We start from the raw sequence: 25715 nt of genomic DNA on the forward strand, positions 1-25715 counted from the left end.
AACATCATCGCGTGTCATTTTGTGCGTCAGCATGTCCAGCCCGCCCCCGCACGCCGACGACAATGTTCTGGCCTAGGTCTACCTGAGTGCTGAAAATGGGAAAAGTAAATAGTCAGAATAAACAAGTTAGCATGTTCATTTGAGCAGATTCCACTGCACTATTTAATTCTCACTTGAGTAATTTCTTGGTTGGCCTGTTCACCAACTTTATATTTTTTGATGGGCCAATTATGCTGAGACTGAAGTCTCCGAAGGATGATCAGATAAGAAAAAGAGTTCACTTAGAGTAGGAAGTCCCGTCATTTTAAAAGGTGGTGTTTATTTTGGCAACGTATTTCAGATGGGAGGTTTTTTTATGGGAAGTTATTCTTGCTGTCTGCCTTAACTTTGATGCTACAGTAATTTTTATTTACATTAAAGATCTGAAGATATTTTCCCTCCTTTTTCAGTTTGTTCTTCATGGTTCAGATCTAAGCTCACTTCACAAGGATATTCCACCGAATACCCTTCCTCAAGAGTATGGAGGTACAATGGGAAAACTTAACATAACGGACTGGGCTGAGTCTTTGCTGGCATTTGAGGATGAATTTGTTGCAGAATTTTGTCAGATGCATTCACCGGTGGATAGTTCATTTGCACAGTACGCAGTGGGAGCAAATGATCAGTCAGGCCAACAGTGTGATGATTCCTTTAGAGGAGTGAGATCACCGCTGTACTACTGTTATTAATAAGACTCTTGTTTGACACTTACAAAGAATTTTATTTTGGTGCTGAGGTGTTTATTCAAAATTATGGTATGGTCCTTTAAAGTACTTTACAGTCTCTTCAATGTCTAAAATAATATTGTCAGAAATGTCTGACTTGTACTTTCTTACTTACAGAAATTCAACACATTATAATGTTGATTTATGGCAGCAATTTTAAAGATGATGGCAGACAGTCTCAAAGTTTTTGATAACTAATTTATACAAAAGCTCAGCTGTTAGATTTGTCAAAAATACACAGATTTGAGCAGTTTTGATCTGTCCGCTGCCATGTTATTGATCTTGCATGGTAACACCTCAAACAGGAACATTTTGGTTGGAAGCTAAATATTTCTCAACGTTTTGGAGATTAAGGCCTGATTTTTAACTGAAAATACTACTCTCAACATAAATCTTTTGAATATTGACGATATTGTCACAATTCCCATCATGCAGTATCTGCAATGGTGACTATCTGGAACTGCTAAGTATTACAGAATGACAGAGCCAAAGGAAATGTTATAATTCAAAGTATTCGCTCAGTAACTACGCAATTTGATACAGTAATGATGCTGTGGGCCTTAAAGAGATGAGGAAAAGAACAGTATTTATTAACAGCTGGCCATCTAAAGTATATAGCAAACAGTATACAAAGTTTAACGCAGAGTCTAATTGAAGAAAAGTTATTATTCTCAATCTGCAATAGTCCAACAAGTCTTATTTAATTAAAGTCTTTCAGGATTAAGTCAAATCAAAATGAAAAATTCAGCAGTGTGTAATCCTTCTTGCATCTGCTTTTTTAATCAACTGCTCTCAAGATAAAATAATGCAAAAACTTTCTCTTGTATCTAAGATATTGGGGCAGCATTGTTCAATAAAATAATTAACGGTAGAGTTCTGCCCATCCATCTTGATTTGACTGTCCAGTTTGTTTAGTATTGTCCAGTCAAGCTGAAGGTGTCCAGAGCTCGTTGAACAATGCCACACCAGACTTTATAAATATATCGTACAGGCAGTACACACTTTTTATACACTGAATTGGGTTAATAAGGAATGACAGGTTTTTAAAATAAAGTCTCACATATCTCAGTTCATTATATAGTAGCATAACAGAACTCCTATTACTTTTGCCCCCGGGTTTTCAGAACCATATTACAGAAATAATTTGCTATTATTAACCCAGTGAAAACACAGACAATGCACAGCCTGCACGTTATGGCAAATGTTACATACAAGAACTGTTAGAATATAATGATATGCTCCGCTTTTTTTGCATCATATGACATTAGAGTGAATGAAGAATGGCAGGTTATCAACTGAGTCAAATGTTACATCTCTGTCTCTCCCGTTTGTTTAAACAGCAGCATTTGCTGAAGAATAGCAGCAGGATCAAGGGTTGACGTGTGTAACACCATAACTGGTCAACACAGCGATATAAATACCTAATGTGTACCATTAGTAAGAAATTGAGATATAAGCACCGGTCCACCAATATTGTCAGCATCATAAACATTTAACATATGAGAAAAACAGCTGAAAAGTCAACAGAACTGTGGAATTGTCAGACTTGGATTGAACTAATCTTCGTCCAGCTATTTTTCAGTGTTGTATCTTGCATTGTAAAGTGCAAAGTTCATTGATTTCTCCTGTTTGGAGAACTTTATGAAATCATGTCCTAAAATACTTTGATGTTTCTCAATTGCTGTGAGAGACATGAATTAAATGTTGTATCATTGTATTCTAATGAGGAGTTAGTGTAATTAGAAAAGCAGAAACAAATTGCAAGACCTGAATTTTGAGTATTACAGTTGCCCATTCAGGTAAATCTACTATTTGGCTTATTTCCACTATGACTAGTTTTGAGGCTCAGTGAAAGATTTCATTTGTCAAAGACCAACTGTGCTTACTGAATTCTTTTGGAAGGGGAGAAGAAAGAGAAAGGTTTAAGTACAAGTCACTACATGGACGCGGACCAACCTGCAGCTCAGAGGCCAAATCCATCTGGTTACTGAGTTCCAGATTCTAATCCCTCCACTGGTGGAAACTATTAATTTGCCAAGAGGTTCATGGGAAATTAAGAGTATCTGAGCAGTGCTTATGGGCCTTTATAAGCAGGAGATCAGCAGATTACCATACAGCTCCTGCTCCCAGCAGCACTCTATCTGCAGTCAGTTAGGACATCAGGAATTGATAGTAAGGCAGGTCTGATCTAAAGGACAAGAGCAGGTAGTTCCTGTTCGTCTGCTTACCAATTCTAACCCACTGCTCCAAATGGTTGATGCTTTTGTCTTAGTGCATCATCTGTGGTATTGCTCATATGGAATCAAATTATATTACATTTTATTATTTAAACCCACTCGAGGCCCAACAGCACCCATCCCTCCCTCTCCCAGCAGAGAAAGGTACATATATTTTGAATTTATGTTGGCTATTTTAAGACACCTGATTTTCAACCAATTTTAATACTAACAATAAAACCTAAAATACAACCAAGTAATAGGTTTTTAAATTGGCAATAAAAACTGATTTTATTGATCCTCATCAACTGTAATTAGTTCATTGGCAATAGCAGTTTTCTACAAGCCAGTCTAAACTGTTCACTTGGAAGAGGAACATTTTTTAAAATTTAGATTCAATTTTTAAAGTTATTCTCCTTACTTTTGTATAGCACTAACAAGATTCCACAACATACCTGCCTCTGCATTAGCATCGGAACCTTCTGAAGTTTCCACTAACAAAATTTGGTTCACCACAGGCAGGATTTTGGCCCCGATGATGGGAGTGGAACCGAGACAGGTAATTTTCCGACATCAGCCTGCAGGCCGGTTCCCTGCCACGATCCCGACTTCTGCCCATTTTCCTGGAGGCTGGATCAGGTGAGGGATGGTTACCGCCTACAAGCGACGGGTAGTTTGTTGCCAATTAAGGCGGTTGATCAGAGGCCGAACAGGATTTTCCAGTTGGCCTCTGTGGCCTTGGGAGGATGGTGGATGCCTTGAGGTGGCCTCCTGGCAGCAGACCGGGAACCACTGCTTTAGGATCACTCCGAGATTTCCCTTTGCAGATGCCATACCTAATTAGCTACAGTCAGCAGGTTGCCCTACAGTGGGATTTTAGCTGTACAATGGTGGTCCAGCAGTTGTGGCAATTTTTAATTTCAAATATGTTAAAGTTGCTGAGAAGGCGCTTCAAGATGGAGGCACCGTCTCTCTCCCTTACCTGCAACAACAGGCTGCAACTCCTTCCATCCTGGAGGGCCTCCCATTAGACCTCCAGCTTTCAGAGCCTGCCTGCCATCCTGAATTGGATGGTGAGTACCCCTTCTGAACACTAACTTGTTAATTCAGCAAAAATAGATGTCGGGTTATTGCTCACAAGTTAGCGCAGGGTCGGGTCCTGCATTTTATCCTGGTGTTGAGGGTCCCAATCCAGCACAAAACCCTGCCTCACCTCTGAAATTCAGTTTACCAGTTAATTTGACAACCTTTTTATAATCTTGATCACAGTGAAATACTAGGCATTCCTTTGAAAATGTAGTGTGTTACATTTTGTCGTACGTTTATGGCTTAATTCACCATTGGGGTACCCCTTTTTGATCTCTCAGTATCCATGTGGCAATTGGACTTTTGAACATTTTGCACATACAAATCCAAAGATGTCCAGAGTTTAACAAAGCTACAATCTAACCAGTATATAATGATGTTGTTCAAACTATTGCTAAGGCTGATTTAGCTCACTGCTCACATTATCAAATTACAACATTTAATAACTCTCAGCCTATAGAAGAACAATTGATTCAAAACTAAAAGCAAGTGTGCTATTTTAAATCTGTATAACTTTGGAAACAAACCACTCTTAATGCTTTTTTATTTACAAAAAGAATGTTGGTTGTGGTTTTAATGTATATTTTCAGAAATATATTAATTGTGGGGCCAGTAAGCTTTAAATAATCAAGCTGACAAGCTGGATTGCTTGCCTGACTCAGTGGCATTGACTGGGGGCTTTGGTGAAGAAAAGGAACCATGCTCAGCGTGTTAATCTCTCACCCACCAACAGTAGAAAGTGATCTTTAGCAATTTTAACCGCCCGATCCCAATCAGTTGTGCAAAATGGTAGCTGGCTGGTGGGTGGGAGAGCAATTTAAGCCAGCACAAGAGAAAGCTCTCCCGCAAACAGGTATAAATCTCAGGAGTCCAGGGCATAGGAAGCAACAATTTTTCATGTGGGGCCCAGGAAAGCACTCTTCAAAGTCAAGAAAGGCTTGAGTTGTGAGTCGAATCAAGCCCCTTGTTCCTCTCCTGGTTTTCACTGGGCAGGAAGGGTTTAAATGGATCCCTCAGTGTTTGATTCCACAAAGCTTTCAGGAGCTATTAACATCCCATCATTATTTGTGCCAAATTAACTGTTGTAGAATTCTCTTATTGTAGCTCTCAAATCTGGAGGGCAAGCACTTAACAAATGTTTTATATCTATTTTTAAAACGAGAATATTTCGCATTTTTGCTGGTAATAGCTTAGTGTATTCTGTTGTTTTCTGCTGAATAACCATAGTTCAAGTATTTAAAACTGAAAGTTATTTTTAAAATATGGAGTTACGTTAAAAGTATGTAACATGTCACTGATGATGTCCATGTTGAGCTATCTTCCTTACCAATGGATAGCTAAATCTTACCAAGCAGTTGCCAAGTTTTACTCAGGTCCGATCTGCACTGGCAGTACCTGTGTTGTAATTGTCCTGAGTTGAAATTAGAGTCATCGTGGTCTCAGAGGGCCATAGGCTGCGACTGAGATGAATGGTGAGTTTAATCTGAGGATCACCACACCTCAGGCAAGGGGTAAGGTTGAGAAGGCAGGGCCTTCATGGATGACTTCAGCTGGTGCAGAATTGAACCCACACTGTTGCCATCACTCGCCAGCCATCTAGCCAATTGAGCTAACCAACCAGCTAGGGTTTATGCTCCTGATCATTATCTAACAGCCGGCCTTGGGAATGAATGCATATGAATGTTCAGACAGATAACATTAAACCTGGCTATTATGCCCCCCACACACCCATAAGTTAAGCATTCAGATAAATAATGGTCCTTTGTAACCATACCCTAGGAAGAGGTCAACAACATCTTCGGGGGAGAAAATTGGAAAATTAAGAAATTTTATTTTCATAAATGTTTTATATTGTGTCTTTTGTACTAGAGTTATTTGGCGTAGGACAATATGTGAACTTGTTACATTAAATCTTGGGCTAAGCAGTTAATTTTGTTTTAAGTCATGTTCGCAACAATATACTCAAACGGGCCTAAATAGGAACTTAAAAATATAGTTCACTATTACTTCTGGGACTTTTCTCAACTGAATGTTATTGGAATATTCCACTCTATGTTAATTGTTACAACTGCAAATAAAATTTGTTTTGAAAATCTCAGGAAGTTTTCTTTGAATGAGGCAAGCATATATACAGAGTTACACAAGATACATAAAAAATAGAAGCAGGAGTAGACCATAAGGCCCATCAAGCCTGCTCCACCATTCAATACAATCATGGCTGATTCTCACCTTCAACTCCTCTTTCCTGTACACTTCCCATATCTATTGTTTCCCTGAGACACCAGAAATCTGTCTATCTCAGCCTTAAGTATTTTCAATGATTGAGCATCCACTGGAGTAGAGAATTTCAAAGATTCACAATCCTTTGAGTGAAAAAAATTTGCCTCACCTCATTCCTAAATGATCAACCCCTTATTCTGAGACTGTTCTGGATTCCCCAACCATGGGAAACAACCACTTGTGTCTAGTGTCTACCCTGTCAAGCCCCCTCAGAACCTCGTATGTTTCAATGTGATCGTCTCTCAATCTTCTAACTCCAGAGAATATAGATGCAATTTACTGAGCCTCTCGTCATAGGACAACTGTCTCAACCCAGGGAACAATCTAATGAACCTCCACTGTCCTGCCTCCAATTCAAGTATAACCTTCCCTAAATACAGAGACCAAAGCTGCACTCTGTATTCCATTGTAGCAAGACTTATTTATTCTTATACTCCAATGTCCTTGCAAAAAGGCCAGCATGCAATTTGCCTTCCTAATTGATTGCTGTATCTGCATGCTAACATAATGTATTCCTTGTACAAGCGCACCCAAATCCCTCTGAACACCAACATTTACAAGTTTTGAGCTTTTAAAAAAATATTCTGCTTTTCCATTCTTATGACCAAAGAGAATAACCTCACACTTCCCTGCATTACACTCCATCTGACACCTTGTTGTCCACTCACTTAACCTGTTATATCTCTTTGCAGCCTCTGTGTCCTCACATCTTACATTACCGCCTAGCTTTGTATCATCAGCAAACTTGGAAACATTTCAGTTCATGCATTTAATTTTTGTTTGGTTGAAGCTTCTTGCAGACAAAAAGTTGTCCATTTCTGAATTGCACTTTGGGGGCCAGGAATAGCTATTAGCCTATTCACACTAGACATGTAAGCTCAAATTACAACATTTCTTCAATATGTTGTAATGCAGTTACACAGAAGTATGTCCAATGTATTTCTTTGTAGTCTAACAAATATCTTGATTTCATATAGTCAGAAGATAAAAGTGGCTGCACATGTTTCATGTAAATAGAGTCATAATTGCTACATGTATTGCCCGACCATCATAAATACAACCATTCTCTTCACATTAAAACATCCTTTTAAATAGTAACTTTGTCACTGGTCTAAGGTAATCTAATTGAAATAACATGCCCAAATGAAATTATAAAATCATGGAAACAAGGTATGTCTTTCTTAGCACTGTGACAATTTCTAGAAAACACAGTAATTGAATTAGAAACTTATTTCCTTTGTGGTTTGTAAATATACCTTTTTGATTTCCCCAATATACAGAAACCCAAGGCAACTTAGCAGCCTTTCTTGTAACAGCTTGCTCTGTTTCCATAACCCACTTCACCTTTGTACTGCAACGTGACAGTGCTTTGTTGTTGAGAAAATGTGATTCTTACATTTCTTCATTTACAAAACATTCCATTTATAAATAAATGATCAGCTCATCCAGGGATACAGACTATTGATTATACTTGTTACTTAAATGGTCTAAATTCACATGACTTTGAGAGAACTGGAATACCTGCCCTGCTGATTCAGTTGATCAATGCGCCATCTCACTCCACACAGAGCTGAGCCACACAGACCTAGAAGGTTGTGGGTTCAATTCCTGGCTTATGCCTAATTGGCTGATTATAGTAACCAAAGTAGTGGTGAGAAATACAGGTGTGTCAAGGAGCTATGAATCAAACATACATATGATGGGGATATGCCTGCCAACAATTTGTAACTCGAAACCCATTAGCTGGATATTCATATTACTAGAAAAATGCTAGAAAGCAGCAAAAAAAAACTCTTAACAGCAAAACACAGATTCACTAAAGCAATTTTCTACATTTATAATAATTCAGACTTCTTTCTTTCTTTGTGGGAAATGGGTGTTGCTATCATGGGCAGCATTTATTGCCCATCCCTAAATGCCTTAGAGAAGGTTGTGGTGAGTCACCTTCCTGAACTGGTGTAGTCCTTGAAATGTAGGTACACCAACAGTGCTGTTAAAAGTACTGCACATAGAAATTAAATTAAAAACACATCTGTTTTCTTCCATACTTTTGGTACATACAAAATGCTCAACAATTTAATTGATTGCAAATATAAATGGGCCTTCTATGAGAATAAGTTATATATTTAATGCCGTGCCAAAGTCAATGAATATTTTTATACAGAAGAACACAAGGATCTATGATACTCCAAATTAGTTGAAATTGAGTTATTTAATCCAGGTCATAAAGGTTCAGAGTAAAAAAAAATCCCGCAGTTGGTATTATTAATACCAACTGCAACGGTGGTCCTTTTAAATTTTCTTGCATGGTCACACACACTTTTCGTCACAAAGGAAGGCTTGCATGGTACCTTCAGGATCACAGTGCAGAAGAGGCCCTTCGGCCCATCGAGTCTGCACCGACACGTGAGAAACACCTGACCTACCTACCGAATCCCATTTACCAGCACTTGGCCCATAGCCTTGAATGTTATGACGTGCCAAGTGCTCATCCTGTTACTTTTTAAAGGATGTGAGGCAACCTGCCTCCACCACCCTCCCAGGCAGTGCATTCCAGACCGTCACCACCCTCTGGGTAAAAAAGTTTTTCCTCACATCCCCCCTAAACCTCCTGCCCCTCACCTTGAACTTATGCCCCCTTGTGACTGATCCTTCAACTAAGGGGAACAGCTGCTCCTTATCCACCCTGTCCATGCCCCTCATAATCTTGTACACCTCGATCAGGTCGCCCCTCAGTATTCTCTGCTGCAACGAAAACAAACCAAGTCTATCCAACCTCTCTTCATAACTTAAATGTTTCATCCCAGGCAACATCCTGGTGAATCTCCTCTGCACCCCCTCCAGTGCAATCACATCCTTCCTATAATGTGACGACCAGAACTGCACACACTACTTCAGCTGTGGCCTCACCAAGGTTCTATACAACTCCAACATGACCTCCCTACTTTTGTAATCTATGCCTCGATTGATAAAGGCAAGTGTCCCATATGCCTTTTTCACCACTCCACTAACATGCCCCTCTGCCTTCAGAGATCTATGGACAAACACGCCAAGGTCCCTTTGTTCCTCAGAACTTCCTAGTGCCATGCCATTCATTGAATACTTCCTTGTCAAATTACTCCTCCCTTGCCTCCCTCAGCAGTCTGGGACACAAATCATCTGGAACTGGAGATTTGTCCACTTTTAAGCCTGCCAACACCTCCAATACCTTGTCGCTCCCTATATCAATTTGCTTAAGAACCTCGCAGTCTCTCTCCCCGAGTTCGATACCTTCATCCTCATTCTCTTGGGTGAAGACAGACGTGAAGAATTCATTCAACACTCTAGCGATGTCCTCTGGCTCCACCCATAGATTGCCCCCTTGGTCCCTTATGGGCCCTACTTTTTTCCTGGTTATCCTCTTCCCATTGATATACTTATAGAATATCTTGGGATTTTCCCTACTTTTACCAGCCAGAGCTTTTTCATATCCCCTCTTTGCTCTCCTAATTGCTTTCTTAAGCTCCACCCTGCACTGTCTGTACTCCACTAATGCCTCTGCTGATTTGCTTCCCTTGTACCTGCTAAAAGCCTCTCTTTTCCTTCTTATCGTAACCTGAATATCTCTGGGCTTGTTACTCCTTCCTATCACCCTAGAGAGAACATGTTGAGCCTGTACCCTCCCCATTTCCTTTTTGAACACCACCCCCCCCTGTAGATTTCCCCACAAGTAACTGTTCCCAGTCTACCTTGGCCAGGTCTTGCCTTATTTTACTAAAATCCACTCTCCCCCAATCCAAAACATTTTTTTGCAATTTGTCGATTTCTTTGTCCATAACAAACTTAAACTGTACCATGTTGCAGGCTGCTGCGCAGATGCACATTCTTAGTTTGCAACATTGCTGTTCTGTATGCTTTAAGTACATTGCATAAAGTATTTGGTACAATACAAACCACAGCATGCCCCTGAAGCACAACGAAAATGTACCTATTTTGTGCATTTAACAAAGTAAAACATACCAAGTGACTAAAAAGAGCAATATCCATAAAACACTGAGCCACAGGATGAAATAGCAGGACTGATGACAAAAAGCTTGATCAAAAAGATAAGTTGGAGAGGGTTTTAAGAGATGCGATTTAGGGGGAGAATTCCAGAGCTTAGGGCCAAGGCATCCGAAAGCATGGCCATCAATATCCTCTGCATTATTCATTTATTGAATGTGGGCATCACTGGCAAGGCAAGCATTAATGCTGATCCCTAATTGCCCTGAAGGTGGTCAGTTGCTTTCTTGTACCACTGCAATCCATATAGTGAAGATACTCTCATAGTGCTTACGGATTGATTGCAGCAATGATGGACTGGCGATATATTTCCAAGTCAGGATGGTGTGTACCTTGGAGGAGAACTTCCAGGCTATGGTGCTCCCATGTGCCTTCTGTCCTTGTCCTTCTAGTTGGGGAAGGTCATGAGTTTTGGAAGTATTGCCGAAGCAGCCTTGGCATGTTGCTGCAGTGCATTTTTTAAATGGTACACACTGTTATCACTATGCACTAGGGGTGGAGAAAGTGAACGTTTAAGGTGGTAAACCTCTGAATCAAGCAGGCTGCTATGTCCTGGATGATTTTGAGCTTCTTGAGTGTTGTTGGAACAGCATTCACCGAGGCAAATGGAGTGTAGTCCAACACACTCTTGACTTGTGCCTTGTAGATGGTGTAACAGTTTTGGGTATTTAGTAGGAGAGTTGCCACAGGATTCCCAACCTCTTTCTGATCTGTTCTTATGGTCCCACAACACTAATATGGCTAGTCCAGTTAAGTTTCTGGTCAGTGGTGAGCCTCAGGATATTGATGGTGGGGGGAATTCAGTGATGGCAAAGTCAAAGGGAGGTGATTCAACCCCCTCTAATTGGACATGATCATTACCTGGCACAAATGTTATTTATCACTTATCAGCCCACGCCTGAATGTTGTCCAAGTCTTACTGAATGCAGGCACAGGATGGTTCATTATCTGAGAAATTGGGAGTAGTAGTGAACAATGCAATCATCAACAAACAGCTTCACTTTTGATCTCATGACAGAGGGAAGGTCCTTGAGGAAGCAGTTGAAGCTGGTCCAGCCCAAGACAGATTTGTGCACAAATATCCTCCAACAACTACAACCATCTTCCTTTATGTTAGGTATAACGCCAGCCAGTGATTTTCCCCCGATTCCTATTGACTTACATTTTATTAGGGCTCCTTGATGTTAAGGGCAGTCACTTTCACTTCATCTTTCGAATTCAGCTCCTTTGTCCATGCTTGTACCAAAGCTGTAATGAAGTCTGGAACTGAGTGGCCCTGCTGCAAGCCAAACTGATGAGTGTGTTGGTCATTGGTGAATAAGTGCTGCTTGATAGCACTGTTGGCAACACTTCCATCACTTTGCTGATGATTGAGTGTAAGCTGATGGGGTGATAATTGATCAGATTGGACTTGTCCTGCTTTTTGTGGGAAGGACTTACCTGACCAATTCAACTCTTTGTCAGGTGTATGCCAGTGTTGCAGCTGTACTGGAACAATTTGGTTGGAGGCATGGATATTTCTGGAGCACAAGTTTTAAGCACTACATAGGGAATGTTTTCACAGCCCATAGCCTTTGCTTTTCAGTGCACCTAGCCATTTCTTAATATCACTTGGAGTGAATCAAATTGGCTGAAAACTGACATCTGTGATGCTGGGGACATCAGGAAGAGACTAAGATGGATCATCCATGCAGCATTCTGGCTGATAATTGCAAATGCCTCAACCTCATCTCTTGCAGTCATTTGCTGCATCCTGCTATCATTGAGAATGGGGATGTTCATGGCACCTGCATCTCTGGTTAGTTATTTAATTGTCCACCACAACCAGATGTGGCAGGACTGAAAAGCTTTCAACTGATTTTTTGTTTATGGAATTGTTTAGCTCTGCTTATAGCAAGCTGCTTCCACTGTTTAGCATGTATGTAAAATAGAGGGGGGCCAAGGTTAGATCCTTGGAGGGGGGTCTCCAGAGGCAAAAGTACAGATGATTCTCTGCATACGATTTGATAGTTAAGAATGGAACCAAGCAATGGAATTTTCACTCAATTAGGAGGATGGTGTGGTCATCTGTGTCAAAGGCTGCAGATAGGTTGAGAAGGAATAGTTAACATTCAGAGGATCCCATTGGTAACTTTGATAAGAGCTGTTTCAGTATTGTGGCGGAGCCAGAAGTTTGAACAGAGGGATCAAACATGGAATTGTGGGAAAGATAGGCACAGGTTTGGGAAGCGGGAATGCATTCAGGATTTGAGAGGAAAGGCGGGGTGGAGATGGTTGGAACTTGCAAACACAGAGGTCAAGGGTTTCTTTTTTCCAAGGGAATGAAAGCAGATTTGAAGTGATTGGGTATGGAGGGGTTGTGGGAGGTGGGTGGAGTTGTGAAAATAGTATGAGGAGTGTGATACAACGTGAAGTTGGGTGGTCTCCTTCCTGTTTTTTCCATCCTCCACACACTCCAATTTGTCTAAACTTCTGCTGCACATATCCTATTCTTCCCAAAGTTTCACTCACCCATCATCCTGTCTTCAATAGCTCATTTGGCTCACCATCCCCAGCACACACATTCTTTCATAGGCTGCTCCATCCAATCTCTTCTACGCAAAATCAGTTTCTGAACACTCAATTTTTTAAGACACCAAACTAATGCATATTTCCCCTCCACAGCCCTTCCCCTTTGCTGCAATATTGATGGTAAAGCTTTCAGCTGTCTTTGTCTTTGGAATTCCCACCCCAAGCTGCATTACCTCTACACCTTTAAATACACATCTCTTTACCAAGCTTTTGGTCATCCTTCCTAACCTCTTCCTTCCTGGCCTGGCACCCATCTATCCGTGAGGCACCTTGGAATATTTATTCATGTTAAAGGCACAATATAAATGGAAGCTATCATTGTATACCCATGGCTGGATAACAGAGTACTGTCAGTTTTAAGGCATTGCCAGGGAAAAAGATTCTCTCAAAGAATGCAAAATTTATGGTTGTGGGGGACTGTGTTTGCACTTTCCTCTGATAAAATTTTTTTTAAAAAATCTACAAGGCACAAATTAGGAGTGTGATGGAATACTCCCCACTTGCCTGGATGAGTGCAGCTCCAACAACACTCAAGAAACTGGACACCATCCAGGACAAAGCAGCCCGCTTGATTGGCATCACATCCACAAACATTTACTCCCTAAACCACCGACGCAGTGACAGCAGCGTGTACCATCTATAGGACGCACTACAGAAACACACCAAGACTCCTCAGTCAGTACCGTCCAAACCCACGACCACTACCTTCTAGAACAAGGGCAGAAACACCACCACCTGCAAGCTCTCCTCCAAGCCACACACTATCCTGACTTGGAAATATATTGCTGTTCCTTCACTGTCACTGGTCAAAATCCTGGAACTCCCTCCCTAACAGCACTGTGGGCATATCTACACCACATGGACTGCAGCGGTTCAAGAAGGTCCTCACCACCAGCTTCTCAAGGGCAATAAGGAATCACAATAAATGCTGGCCTCGCCAGCGACACCCACACCCAACAAATATAAAACAACTCCCTTTTTCTTTTCCTTCCCTTCAAAAAGTGTGTGGGTTGGGTAAAAAATGCTTGTTTCTTAACTTTCATTGACCAGATTAATCTTACAAAATTAACTATTCTGAGTAAAAACAAATTTATCCTGTCTCAACTAGTTTTATTTTTTTTCAGTTTTGATTACTAATAGCATCAAACAAGCTTGCTCATCATTAATAAGAAAGCTTCAGTTATACATTTTGGAGAAAAAAAGAGAAAATAACACACGATAACACTTATTCTTCAGTACTTTAATAGTGCTAAATGCTTAATACAAGTTTGGTTAGGATGGTTTAGCAATCATCTTTTCTATCTTTTTTAATATAAACTCTTTACAGACAAGATTGTTTGGACTAGGCTTCATTTGCAACATGCATGAAAAATTTTGGCTCACTCCCTCGTTGGCCTATTTCTATCCATAATGTTTTCTACTAGATATACAAAACAAGTTAAATATTGGGTACAAGTCATTATTGAACTCTTATTTTTTTTGTTTTGGTCTTACAAGTACAGAAGAATAATGGCATGTTTATTAACCATAACACCTATGTGATTTATACCATGCACAAAAAAGTGCACAATTTTTGACGATACCTTATTAAAATCTTCAATTTTAAAAAGCAAATGGAGCATAAACACATAGAACATAACAGCAAGCCTCTGAAAAGCAGCAATAAATGCTTTGGGAAACTGTAAAGAGCTTCCATCAAAACTGCCTTACAACCTATGATAGACAACCTAAATTAAGAGTTTTAAAATTGACCACCCTCCCCCAGAGCAACCTCCCCATTCTTATAGCTTTTCAATTTCAATAGGATGCAACAAAGTGCATATTTATCTGGAGATGATAATATTAAGGCTAAAAACATTATTTTTTGTTTTATGCAATGGTTCAGTGCAATAGGCCCAATAAATGTTTTGCGGTATGCAATGCTTTTTTTAAAAAAAATCAATAGCTATACCATTTCGTTTCAGGTTAGATGGACTTTGTTTAATTCGGCAATCATGGTCAAACAAGAATGCAGTACTCTAGTCAAAGTCACGATTAGTGAGGATAAGAGGGGCCACCAATGTCCAGATATACAACAGAAGGCAGACCCAGCTTGAAGTGATCTTCACCCACACAGATGGCCATTTGCTTGTCATTGTTTTGAAATCAGCATCAGGGCTGTAGAGGGGAAAACAAATAATTAAAAATAAAAAGTTGTTAGCTTTTCAATCACTCCCAAAACAAAAAAGGGGTGTCACCACAAGAAATTTCCACTTTGCATACTCACAAGATTTCACATAACATACAATTGCTTGGGAGGTGCAGTACAGGCTAACCACATTGTAACCAAATTTGCTGATGATACTGAGATAGATAGAAAAGCAAGTTGGGAGGAGGATACAAAGAATCTAAAAAGGGATATAGATAGGTTAAGTGAGTGGACAAAAAAAAAAATGGCAGATGAAGTATCTAGTGGGAAAATGTGAGGTTGCCCACTTTGGCAGGGAGAATAGAAAAGCAGAATATTATTTAAATGGAGAGAGACTGCAGAATGCTGCAGTGCAGAGGGAACTGGGTGTCCTTGTACATGAATTACAAAATGTTAGCATACAAGTAAAGCGAATAATTTGGAAGGCAAATGGAATGCTGGCCTTTATTGCAAGGGTGATGGAGTATAAAAGTAGGAAAGTCATGTTACAACTGTGCAGAGCCTTGGTGAGACGGCACCTTGCACATTTTTGGTCTCCTTACTTAAAGGGGGATATATTTGCATTGGAAGCAGTTCAGGGAAGGTTCACAAAGCTGATTCCTGGGGTGAAGTAGTTGTCTTATGAGGAAAGGTTGGGCGTATACTCAATTAATTTAGAGGTGGTCTTATTGAAACAAATAAGATTCTGAGAGGGATTGACAGGGTAGATGCTGAGAGCACGTTTCCTCACATGGGGGAATCTCGAACTGGGGGTCACAGGTTAAAAATAAGGGGTCACCCATTTAAGGCAGAGGTGGAGGAGGAATTTCTTCTTTCAGAGAGTCATTAGTCTCTTCTTCAGAGAGCAGTGGAGGCTGGATCACTGAATATATTCGAGGCTGAGTTAGGCAGATTTTTTATTGGAAAGGAATGAAGGGTTATGGGGGACAGGCAGGAAAATAGAGTTAAGGCCACAATCAGATCAGCCATGGTCTTATTGAATGGCAGAGCAGATGGGCTAAACAGCCTACTCCTGCTCCTATTTCTTATGATCTTATAAGTAAACCTCCTTTTCCTCTGTTCAATGTGTTTTAATCATAAACATAGCACAGAATCTCCTACCTGGTGCATCAATATGAAATTATCTATTTCCCTATTATGGCTTCCAAGTGTTAAATTTGTAGAATAGGATCTTAGCACAGGTGGCGGCCATTTGGTCCATAAGGAGGGGAACAGAATTAAATGCTATCTTGAAGCAGAACGTACGAGTGGCAGGTGGCAGAGCACAAGTGACACAGAGTCCACCTGACTTACCATAAGTGGTAGGTTTTGCTTTATTAGTCATTTTATGGTTGCAATTGTGAAATTATTCTACTATCAAATGATAAACCCAAAGTATTGGTGTTATTTCAGTGTAGATTTATCCACCATCATACTTCAAATTATTTTGAGTGCATGCATACTCCATCAAACCAACTAATGCAGGGGAAGTATGGCTTGGATTATATCGTAAGAAGTTATATAAAAAGTAAAGGAAGCACATGTGCTTAAATTATAGTTGACTTAGTATTGTATTCCCACCAAGAACTGACAGAGATACAATTAAGATCTACTTCCAATTTATAAAATTGCATTAAATTTAATACTGAGGAATAATTCACCCTTTGAAAAGAAGTCTGTGCTATAATGCAATTACTTACCTGTACCAGTTTGTAAGCGTCATCATAATGTACAGTGAAGCCAGAAAAAGCATGAAATGGAAGAATGAATAGCTATACTGGACTGCATCCTGCTCATTATCGTGGACTCTTCGTACTCCATCTCCTCCTTCAATGCCAACTGCATCTCCAGCCAAGGAGTCATCCAACATGACAGTCTCACTGCCCGAGAGTGTTAGCTTATTCACCTGACTGTTGTTCGAGGAACGAATGCTGAAAACAGAAAATTACAATAATCAGCACAACACCAGGCGTATCTAAAAATGAGGTGCCAACCTGGTGAAGTTACAACACAGGACCACATCCACGCCAAACACCGGAAGCAACATGCAATAGGAGCAAGCAATCCTACAATCAACAGATCAAAGTTCTGCAGTCCTGCCACTTCCAGGTGTGAATGGTGGTAGCCAATAGAATAACTAACATCCCCATCCTCAAATGATGAGGAAGCCCAGTATGTCAGTGCAAAAAACAAGGTTGAAACATTTGCAACCACTTCAGCCTGAAGCGTTGAGTGGATGATTTATTTTGGCCTCCTCCTGCAGTCCCCAGCAACACAGACACCAGTCTTCAGCCCATTCGATTCACTCCACGTGATATCATGAAGTAGCTGAAGGCAGTTTGCTGGATACAGCAAAGGCTACAGGCCCTGACAGCATCCTGGGCGAACTGAAGGCTGGTGCTGCAGTAAGCTGTGCCAGTAAGGCAATAACACTGGCATCTACCTGGCAATATGGAAAATTTCTCAGGTATGTCTTGTCCACAAAAGGCAGGACAAATCCAATCTGGCCAAACACTCCCTCGTCAGTCTGTTCTCGATCATCAGCAAAGTGATTGAAGGTGTTGTTGACACTAAGCAGCACATATAAAGCAATAGTCTGCTTACCGATGTTCAATTTGGGATCCACCAAGGTTACTCAGTTCCAGACTTCATTACAACCTTAGGCCAAACATGGACAAAAGAGGTGAATAGAAATCAGGGGGAAAATTTTCCGCTGGTTGGAATCATACCGAGCACAAAGGAAGATGGTAGTGGTTGTTGGAAGCCAATCATCTCAGTCTCATAACATTGCTGCAGGAGTTCCTCAGGGTAGTGTCCTAGGCCCAAACATCTTCAGCTATTTCACCAATGACCTTCACTCCATCATAAATACAGAAGTGGGGATGTTTGCTGATGATTGCACAATGCTCAGCACCATTCGCAACATCTGATACTGAAGCAGTCCATGCCCAGATGCAGCAAAACCTGGACAACATTCAGACTGGGGCTGATAGGTGGCAAGTACCAGGCAATTACCATCTTCAATAAGAGAGAATCTAACCATCTACCCCTTGACATTCAATGGCATTACCATCGCTAAATCCCCCACCACCAACATCCTAGGGGTTACCATTGACCAGAAACTGAACTCAGCCAGCCATATAAATACAGTAGCTACAAGAGCAAGTCAGAAGCTGGAAATTCTGTGGCGAGTAACTTACTTCCCGACTCTCCAAAGACTGTTCACCATCTACAAGGCATGTCAGGAGTGTGATGAAATATACGCCTGGATGAGTGCAGATCCAACAACACTCAGGAAGTTCAACACCATCCAGGATAAAACAGCCCCCTTGTTCAGCACCCCATCTCCCACTTTAAACATTCACTCCCTCGGCCACCGGGCGCACAATGGCAGCAGTGTGTACCATATACAAGATGCAGTAACTCACCAAACCTCCTTTGACAGCATCTTCCAAACCCATAACCTCTACCACCTAGAAGGACAAGGGCAGCAGACGCATGGGAACACCATCACGTGTAAGTTCTCGTCCAAACCACATACCACCAACCTGACTTGGAAATATTTTGCCATTCCTTCACTGTCGCTGGGTCAAAAAGCCCGGAACTCCCTTCCTAACAGCTCTGTGAGTGTATCTAAAGCAGGTGAACTGCAGAGGTTCAAGATGGTAGTTCACCATCACCTGCTGAAGAGCATTGGGCAACAAATGGTGGCCTTGCCAGTAACGCTCAGATCCCAATGAAGAATTTTAAAAACTCACTTCAGCTGGAATGCATGCAGTAACAGCATTAACATTAAATTCAGCCAATTTAGGAGGGCTGAGATTAGCTGCTCTTCACATTAAAGATGCATTCAACTAGGTCTGGAACCAAGACACCCTCACAAAAATTGTCAGCAGTAGTTAAAAGAAAAATCCTCCAGGGGTTAGAGTCATACCTTACTTAAAATGGAAGATGGTTGCAGTTGTCAGAGGTCAACGACTGCAGCCCCCAGGAAATTTTTGCAGGAGTTTCTAAGGGAAGTGTTCTCAGTCCTACAATCTTCAGCTGTTTCATGAATGGCCTATTCCATTATAAAGGTCAGAGGTAGGACTGTTTGCTGATGATCTAGTGTTTACCTCCATTTACAGCCATTCCATGGCAGCGTACAACAGGACCTGGATAACATCCATACAGCTGACAAGTTCCAAGCAATATTCATGAAATTTAAGGGTCAGACAGCACCCATCCCTATCAAGAGAAAACCCAACTAGCTCTCCTTGACCTTCAACAGAACCATCATAACCAATCAAAATCATCATCAATCCTGCTGGTCACCAATGACCAGAGGCTTAAATGGACCAGCCATACTAAGATAGAAGGTGGATATTCTGTAATGAATGGCTCATCCCAATCTCCAAAGTCTCCTATGAGCTACAAGGCTCAAGTCAAAAGCGGATGGAATATTCACCATTTGTATGGATGGATACAGTTGCAAGAAACTCAAACACCATCAAAGAAAATGCCCCACTACTAGACTCAATATTCAGCCCTCCATCTCCAGAGTACATGCTGCAGCTACAGATTTTAATGTTTACATATATTGGGAGATACTCAACAGCTCCAGTCGGAGAACAACGAAGGGAGCTTTACCACCTCCACAACGAGACTAAGAGGGTCAGGGTGGGGGGCCTTAAATCAAGGAATTCAGGGAACATGCCACCAACATGCATGTTTCGGTTTTGTGCGAGTTGGGTTTTGGGCACCTGAGTAACGCATTCTGGAAAAGCAGGTTTGTAACTATAATATTTAAATAAGGCTCTGTTCCTGATATTTTGACAGTAATTTGAATGCAACAACATCTGCACAGGTTCTCTACAACTCAGGAAACCCGACACTAAGGAATATATCTGTGAACATGTATTTCCAGAAGGCAATCAGTAAATTTCCACTTAAGAGATTTACAAAAATGAGAGCACATAGAATTAGAGCTGGCCTTTGACTTGAGTGGGGATAAAGAGCATGTTCTCTGATTGGCCATATGCAACAAGTAGCGTTGGATTCAACCACCCTCCCTACTTATCCCCCCTGCCGGCCACCACTACCTTCCATCAACCCCCTCTTCTAGTCCCTTTTAAGAACTTACCAGAGGGCTACTGTAGGCCTCTTCTCCAGTTAGCTGCTTGACCCATTAGGTGTCCCCAGCTCGCAAGTTCACTAATGAGACGCAGTAAGGATGCCTCATTCAAACATAGGGATCAATCTTTGTGCTCATATTTGGGTATAAATGCAATTGTGCCCTTTCATTTCTCAGAATATATCCCTCAGACCCACCTATTTCAAAATGGATGTTATTAATATTGCTATATTTACAATTCTAAGTGTGAATTTATCTTTCCTACATGTGTTGCCACAGCTGGTCTTCCTACAACCAAAGGTTTTAAGTTACATGCTTTTCTAGAAGAATAGGGAAATCAGGTTGCTTCAGGTCATTGGCCAGATGTACTGGCCATTCAACCTAATTCTAGCAAACATACCCATACAATTCCAATAAACAGCTGAATGAAAAATATAGTACCATTGAATTAAATGTCCGATTTAACAATTTTTAATGATAAAGTAGCTTAACAATTCCTGCTCAGACCATACCTTGAATATAGTAGACATAGAATGAAGAGGGTGAGTCCAACAATACTCTGTGCATCCCACCACTGCATTGAGATTGGAGGTGAAGGTGTTTCATTTACTAAAAGTTCACTCCTATTGGCTGGACTCAAGGTAGGTGCCGCCAACTGTTTAATAAGGTTCAAAAGGCTAGGATTGCATTGTCGGTCTGAAAATGAGGCACAAGATCTAGTTTAAACATTGCTAGGTCTTGACCTACAAATTATACTAATTTTAAGTGGGTGTGTACATGAGCAATGCTTTTACAGCTGATTAAATAATGAAACAAACTGTAGAAATTGAATAACAAGGAGCTCCAATGATTAAGATGCTGGAAAATGATTCCATAGAAATAATGGGCTCAATTTTAACCCATTGAAAATCTACTACTTAGAAGTTAAAATCTGGCCCAATATACTTGGTAGGTTATCCACATGACAAATAGCTCAAAAGCTGACATTATTTACATGGAACTAACTGAATTTTCAAATTGGAGTTGGAAACCCGACATCTGGATAATTTCCGGGTCCCGAGCTTGCACTGCAACTGCATCACTCACACAATGCTATCTTGAAATGTAAATGCCCTAATTGGGCTGGAGGAAAGCTCAGTGCCCAATTAGTGGCACCAAACATTGTCAGGAGGTTGCAGCTGCACACAGAGTGCAATCTGCAAAGGCAGATAGCAGCCATGATAGGGCCTGCCGTTGCCTTGCAGAAGAGAGCAGGTAGGTTGCACCTTGGAGGGCCAGCAGCCTCACTAAACACAAAAGCGATCAAATGCAGGTAAAGTGCAATATTTGGTGCAAGATCCCCCAGCTCCCAATATTTTTCAACTTAGAAAACTTTAACTTCTGCCCACTTTGAACCCAACAGTCGTGCACTAATGTGCACCAAATTGTTCGGATTTGGCAATTTATTTTGAAAATTGCATTCTCGCCCTCACTGGCAAGTTAACAATGAGCTTAATGGACTGTTAATTGGAAGCAAGCGGGTTTCCCATTCCTCCTTCCCTGCCATTCTATTACCTTCCCTGTGAAATTTGCATGTTTCCCGAGGCAGCGGGATCCAGTGGGACCCTCCAGGAATGCAATTTTCAAATCGCATATGTCATATGAAAGCACAGAACACTTTATCCTTAGCCAAACCCTTTTGTAAAATGTGGGGGCTTACCGGGTTCATTAGACATTGCAGACCATGTGAGATACATAGTATACAGTGTGATGATTGAAGATTGAAGAAGACCAGACCGAGGTTGCGCTTCCTATAGAAGTTAAAAACATTATAGTTTAGGAAAATATACATAACAGTGCATTAAACATTTTGAACCCCAACTTAGTAACATTCCTAGTAAAAATGTTACTGGAATCAAAGCAAGTAAATAGTACACTCGAAGAAATTAGTCATTGGAGTGGGGAAGATCACCAGTAGGTCAATTCACATGGCAGCACGTGGATAATTTTCAGTATGTGAAGCAAGGGTTCTGCTACAATCCCCGAGTCATTCTATCATTTGACTAGATATCGCAGTGAGATTTACAACTAGCAAAAAAGCAGAGAAACATCATGAAAATTTGAGATGCACCAAAAATCATAATTTAAATGAATACAGCCAAGTTGCTTTGTCTTTCCATGCACTGAAACCAGAAATTCCTCTTTTTCCAAGTTCCTTTCTTCTCTTTCCCCCTTTAGTCTGTCAGCAAGTGTAATTTTCCAGTTGCAATGGTTTGACTTAACTCTAAGTAACAACAGGCTGTATGTTACTGGAGTCAAAAATGTACTCATTCATGAAGGAAAGTCACATAAAACAAAAAAAGTGGTAACATATAAATTTAGTTCTTAAATTTAGAGTTATCGGAATAAGGCTCCCAAACATGATCTCTACTAGCCTTTTAAATACAGGGAGAACTCACTTAAAGTTGTGGCTGCATTCCTGAAAATCGCGACTTTAAGTGAAATGACTAAGTGAATCATGGGTTCCATAGGAACCAATGTTAAAGCCAGAGTTAGGCTCCTTCAGACAACTGCCACCCGGAAAATCAAAGTACAAGTTGAAATACTGTACTGTGCATTCCTAATGAATGCACAGCTGAAATAACTGGCAAAATAAATTAAAGCATTAAATATAAAATAAGTAAAATACATGATATAATTTTTACAAATTAAAGTCACCTCAGTGCAATAATTTTAGATTGACCAGGCTCCGTCTAGTGGCAGAAATTGGTCAGTGCAGGGAGCTGCTGGAATACAGGGACTACCTGCAATGACTAACTTCTGCCAATAGATGGAGACCAGGAGCTTCGGTGCAGAACAGGAGCCAGGAGTGAAGCAAGCAGCAAAGTTGGGGGGCAGGCAGGATGGAGAGCAATGTCAGATGGCAGGGGGTGTGGAGAGAGGCAGGCCAGAGAGGAACAGCGGGTGAGTGCAGGCAGGCCGGACAGCGACATTGGTTGGTTGGTGGGGGACAGGGTCTGGTGGAGGCAGGCTGGACAGTAACACCGGGAGACAAGGCGGCAGCAGGGGTGGGGGAAAGAGGGACTGAGGGCAAAGGCGGAAGCACTGCGGGAAAGGTTTTGTGCACAGGTAGGGAACAGAAGAGGAAATCTGTAGCAAACAACTTTAATGTGAAACTGGCAACGTTAAATGGATTTACTGACACTACTTCATTTACGATATTAAACTGAAACATAATTAAATGAGCGTGAGGACTGAAAAGGAGTTCATGCCAAAGTTTTTGATGGTGCGGCCCAGTCTGAAATGTTTATTTTTTTCTCTAATGTTTGATTCAAGGTGTTGCATGCTGAATTTTTCTTAAACATATAGTAGTCTGAAAATTAATTCACACTCAGGATGTTGAGATATTCATTACAAGATCGTTATTCAGAATGTCAAATATTTCAGACTATGAGCAGATCGTTCTTAAGTTAGGCATCATGCCATTCGAATCACTCTGCTGGGCACTTAAGTAAAGCAGAACTTTGAAATCTGCTGTTAACACACCAGATGATGGGAATTTGCCCGAGTTGTAACAGTGATTGACAAAGCCTCCTATCTTAAGGAACAACTCAGAGTGCACTCGCTTGCTTGCACATTGGGCATGCAGTATTCTCGCATCAGCAATCTGTGTTTTAAAACAAATCTGAACCAATTAGGCTTTGAGAAGTTGAGCTACAGCAGAGCAGCCATAATGAATCAGTAAGCATTATCTTTACTTTTCATAAACTAGAAGCACAGAAAAATAAATTTTTCATACTGTGAAATACTTCATTCACCTATCTTATGAAACTACATAATGAAATGGTTGATTTGAAGTTATGCTTCACTTGAGTGTTTTACAATCATCATTCATAAGAGATAGAATTCACATGGTAGTATGAGGATACCTGTCAGTATATGAAGCAAGGGTTCTGCTACAATCACTGAGTATTTCTATCATTTGTCTGGAAATAGGCAATGAAAGGTATACTTCAGATCTTAGATAATCTGAAATTAGTTTATGAGAGTGACTGGTGAAACTGAACATAAGAGAATATCTAGCACAAAAACTCTTAAGAGCTAAAACTAGCATTATGGAAATAAATTCTAAAATTCAGCTCTGGCAAAATTCAAACTTTTACAGGAGTATTCGGGAAACTTTGACTCTTTGTGGGTGGGACCTCCTTTTTACGGTTAAGCTTCAAAATTTGCCAATTTCTTCTTTGGTATTTAAAAATAACGCTTCTGTAAGTACACTTCAAGTAGATGGTAAGCTTACTGCGAATATCATAGCTCGCTTACCAGGAATATTTGACTCAAGGATGTGTCCCATTTAGTTACAACCATTTCTCAATATAAACAAGTTGCGCAAAGAAAAAAAAACAATCCAACCCTCAATGTGGGAAAAACATAAGGAAAAGAACTAAGGAAATCATTTTAGGCACTAAAGCAGTTGATTCAAGAACAAAGTAGATGGAGAACTTGGGCTGATCCTGTGCTTTCATATTAGTATGTGGTATGAAAACAAAAATATCAGGAAATCAGACAGTGCAAGTATATTCTTACCTGTACTTTCGGAAGAATAGAAGTTATGGAAACAGCAATGCAAAGAATCATGTTGAAACTAATGAAGAACTTGTTCTCAACACATCCTTCAGGTTTAGTATAAAACACATAGAAAAGCACAATTGCTATGAAAGACAAGATGTAATTCAGGCTGGTGATGGCGATCAAGGCTGTAAAAGAAATCACAAAAAGCAAAGCTGTATTATAACTTAAAATAAAACTCCAAAAATGAGTTAACTGATGGAGCAAACCATTTTTTTGAACACCATACTTCTAGTCAATTAAGTTAAAAACAGCTGCAATATTCTCTCTCAGCCTAAATCATCTGTTACTGTGAAACAACTTTGAAATAGTGCTGTGTGTTGTATAGTTTACTCCATACTTGAATTCCTGCAACTGCACTGTGACAACTTACACCTCTATAGTGCTCCTCAGTTAGAAACATGAGAGCACTTTTCTGGGTGGTGGTCAAAAAGTTCACCGAGTAGAAAAAGATGATGGGTTTGATAATATTCTCGAGCAAGAGGATCTTTAGAAGGCTTGCATCAAAAAACTGAAAAATCTTTTCCCAATTTTCATATTCTAAGTCCGCTTATCATTAAATGGCTTAATTCTGAAATGCACCTGTACAAAACATGACCAATTATTCATTTAGACGTTACAAAAGTCAAAGAGAATTCCTCTCATTTTTTTACATCCATCTGAGTTTGAAGTCAAGAACATGAAAAAAGTCATGGGCAAATGGCTCTCTCTAATCCATCAATGTTCATCCCAGGAGCAAATCAACTTCCCCCCATGATAGTATTCAATTGAATAGCCACAATATTTTACCCTTTATTATATTTCTTGGTACATTATTTAAAATACTTTTTACCCTAAAAGCATTTTCTCCTGATGTCTGATTTCCATTT

General features: G+C 40.4%; 2 protein-coding genes across 3 annotated transcripts in view; one reads left to right on the forward strand and one right to left on the reverse strand.

The window, feature by feature from the left end:
• The window catches only part of ttpal (tocopherol (alpha) transfer protein-like), a 34224-nt gene extending 28060 nt beyond the window's left edge, over nt 1-6164 (forward strand). For both annotated transcript variants that reach the window (XM_078555278.1, XM_078555280.1), the window contains exon 5: nt 450-6164. In XM_078555278.1, the coding sequence (XP_078411404.1) occupies nt 450-728 (279 nt within the window). In that variant the 3' untranslated portion in view covers nt 729-6164. The remainder of the gene's footprint in view (nt 1-449) is intronic.
• Nucleotides 6165-14183: 8019 nt separating this feature from the next.
• The window catches only part of LOC144688554 (serine incorporator 1-like), a 37404-nt gene continuing 25872 nt past the window's right edge, over nt 14184-25715 (reverse strand). Inside the window, exons 6-10 of the mRNA XM_078555281.1 lie at nt 24805-24974; nt 21938-22028; nt 20751-20934; nt 16826-17056; nt 14184-15115 (exon numbers count right to left, since the gene is read on the reverse strand). Coding sequence (XP_078411407.1) covers nt 14977-15115; nt 16826-17056; nt 20751-20934; nt 21938-22028; nt 24805-24974 — 815 coding nt within the window. The 3' untranslated portion in view covers nt 14184-14976. The remainder of the gene's footprint in view (nt 15116-16825; nt 17057-20750; nt 20935-21937; nt 22029-24804; nt 24975-25715) is intronic.

The sequence above is a fragment of the Cetorhinus maximus genome, chromosome 13 (genome assembly GCF_964194155.1).
Source record: "Cetorhinus maximus chromosome 13, sCetMax3.hap1.1, whole genome shotgun sequence".
Taxonomy (NCBI): domain Eukaryota; kingdom Metazoa; phylum Chordata; class Chondrichthyes; order Lamniformes; family Cetorhinidae; genus Cetorhinus; species Cetorhinus maximus.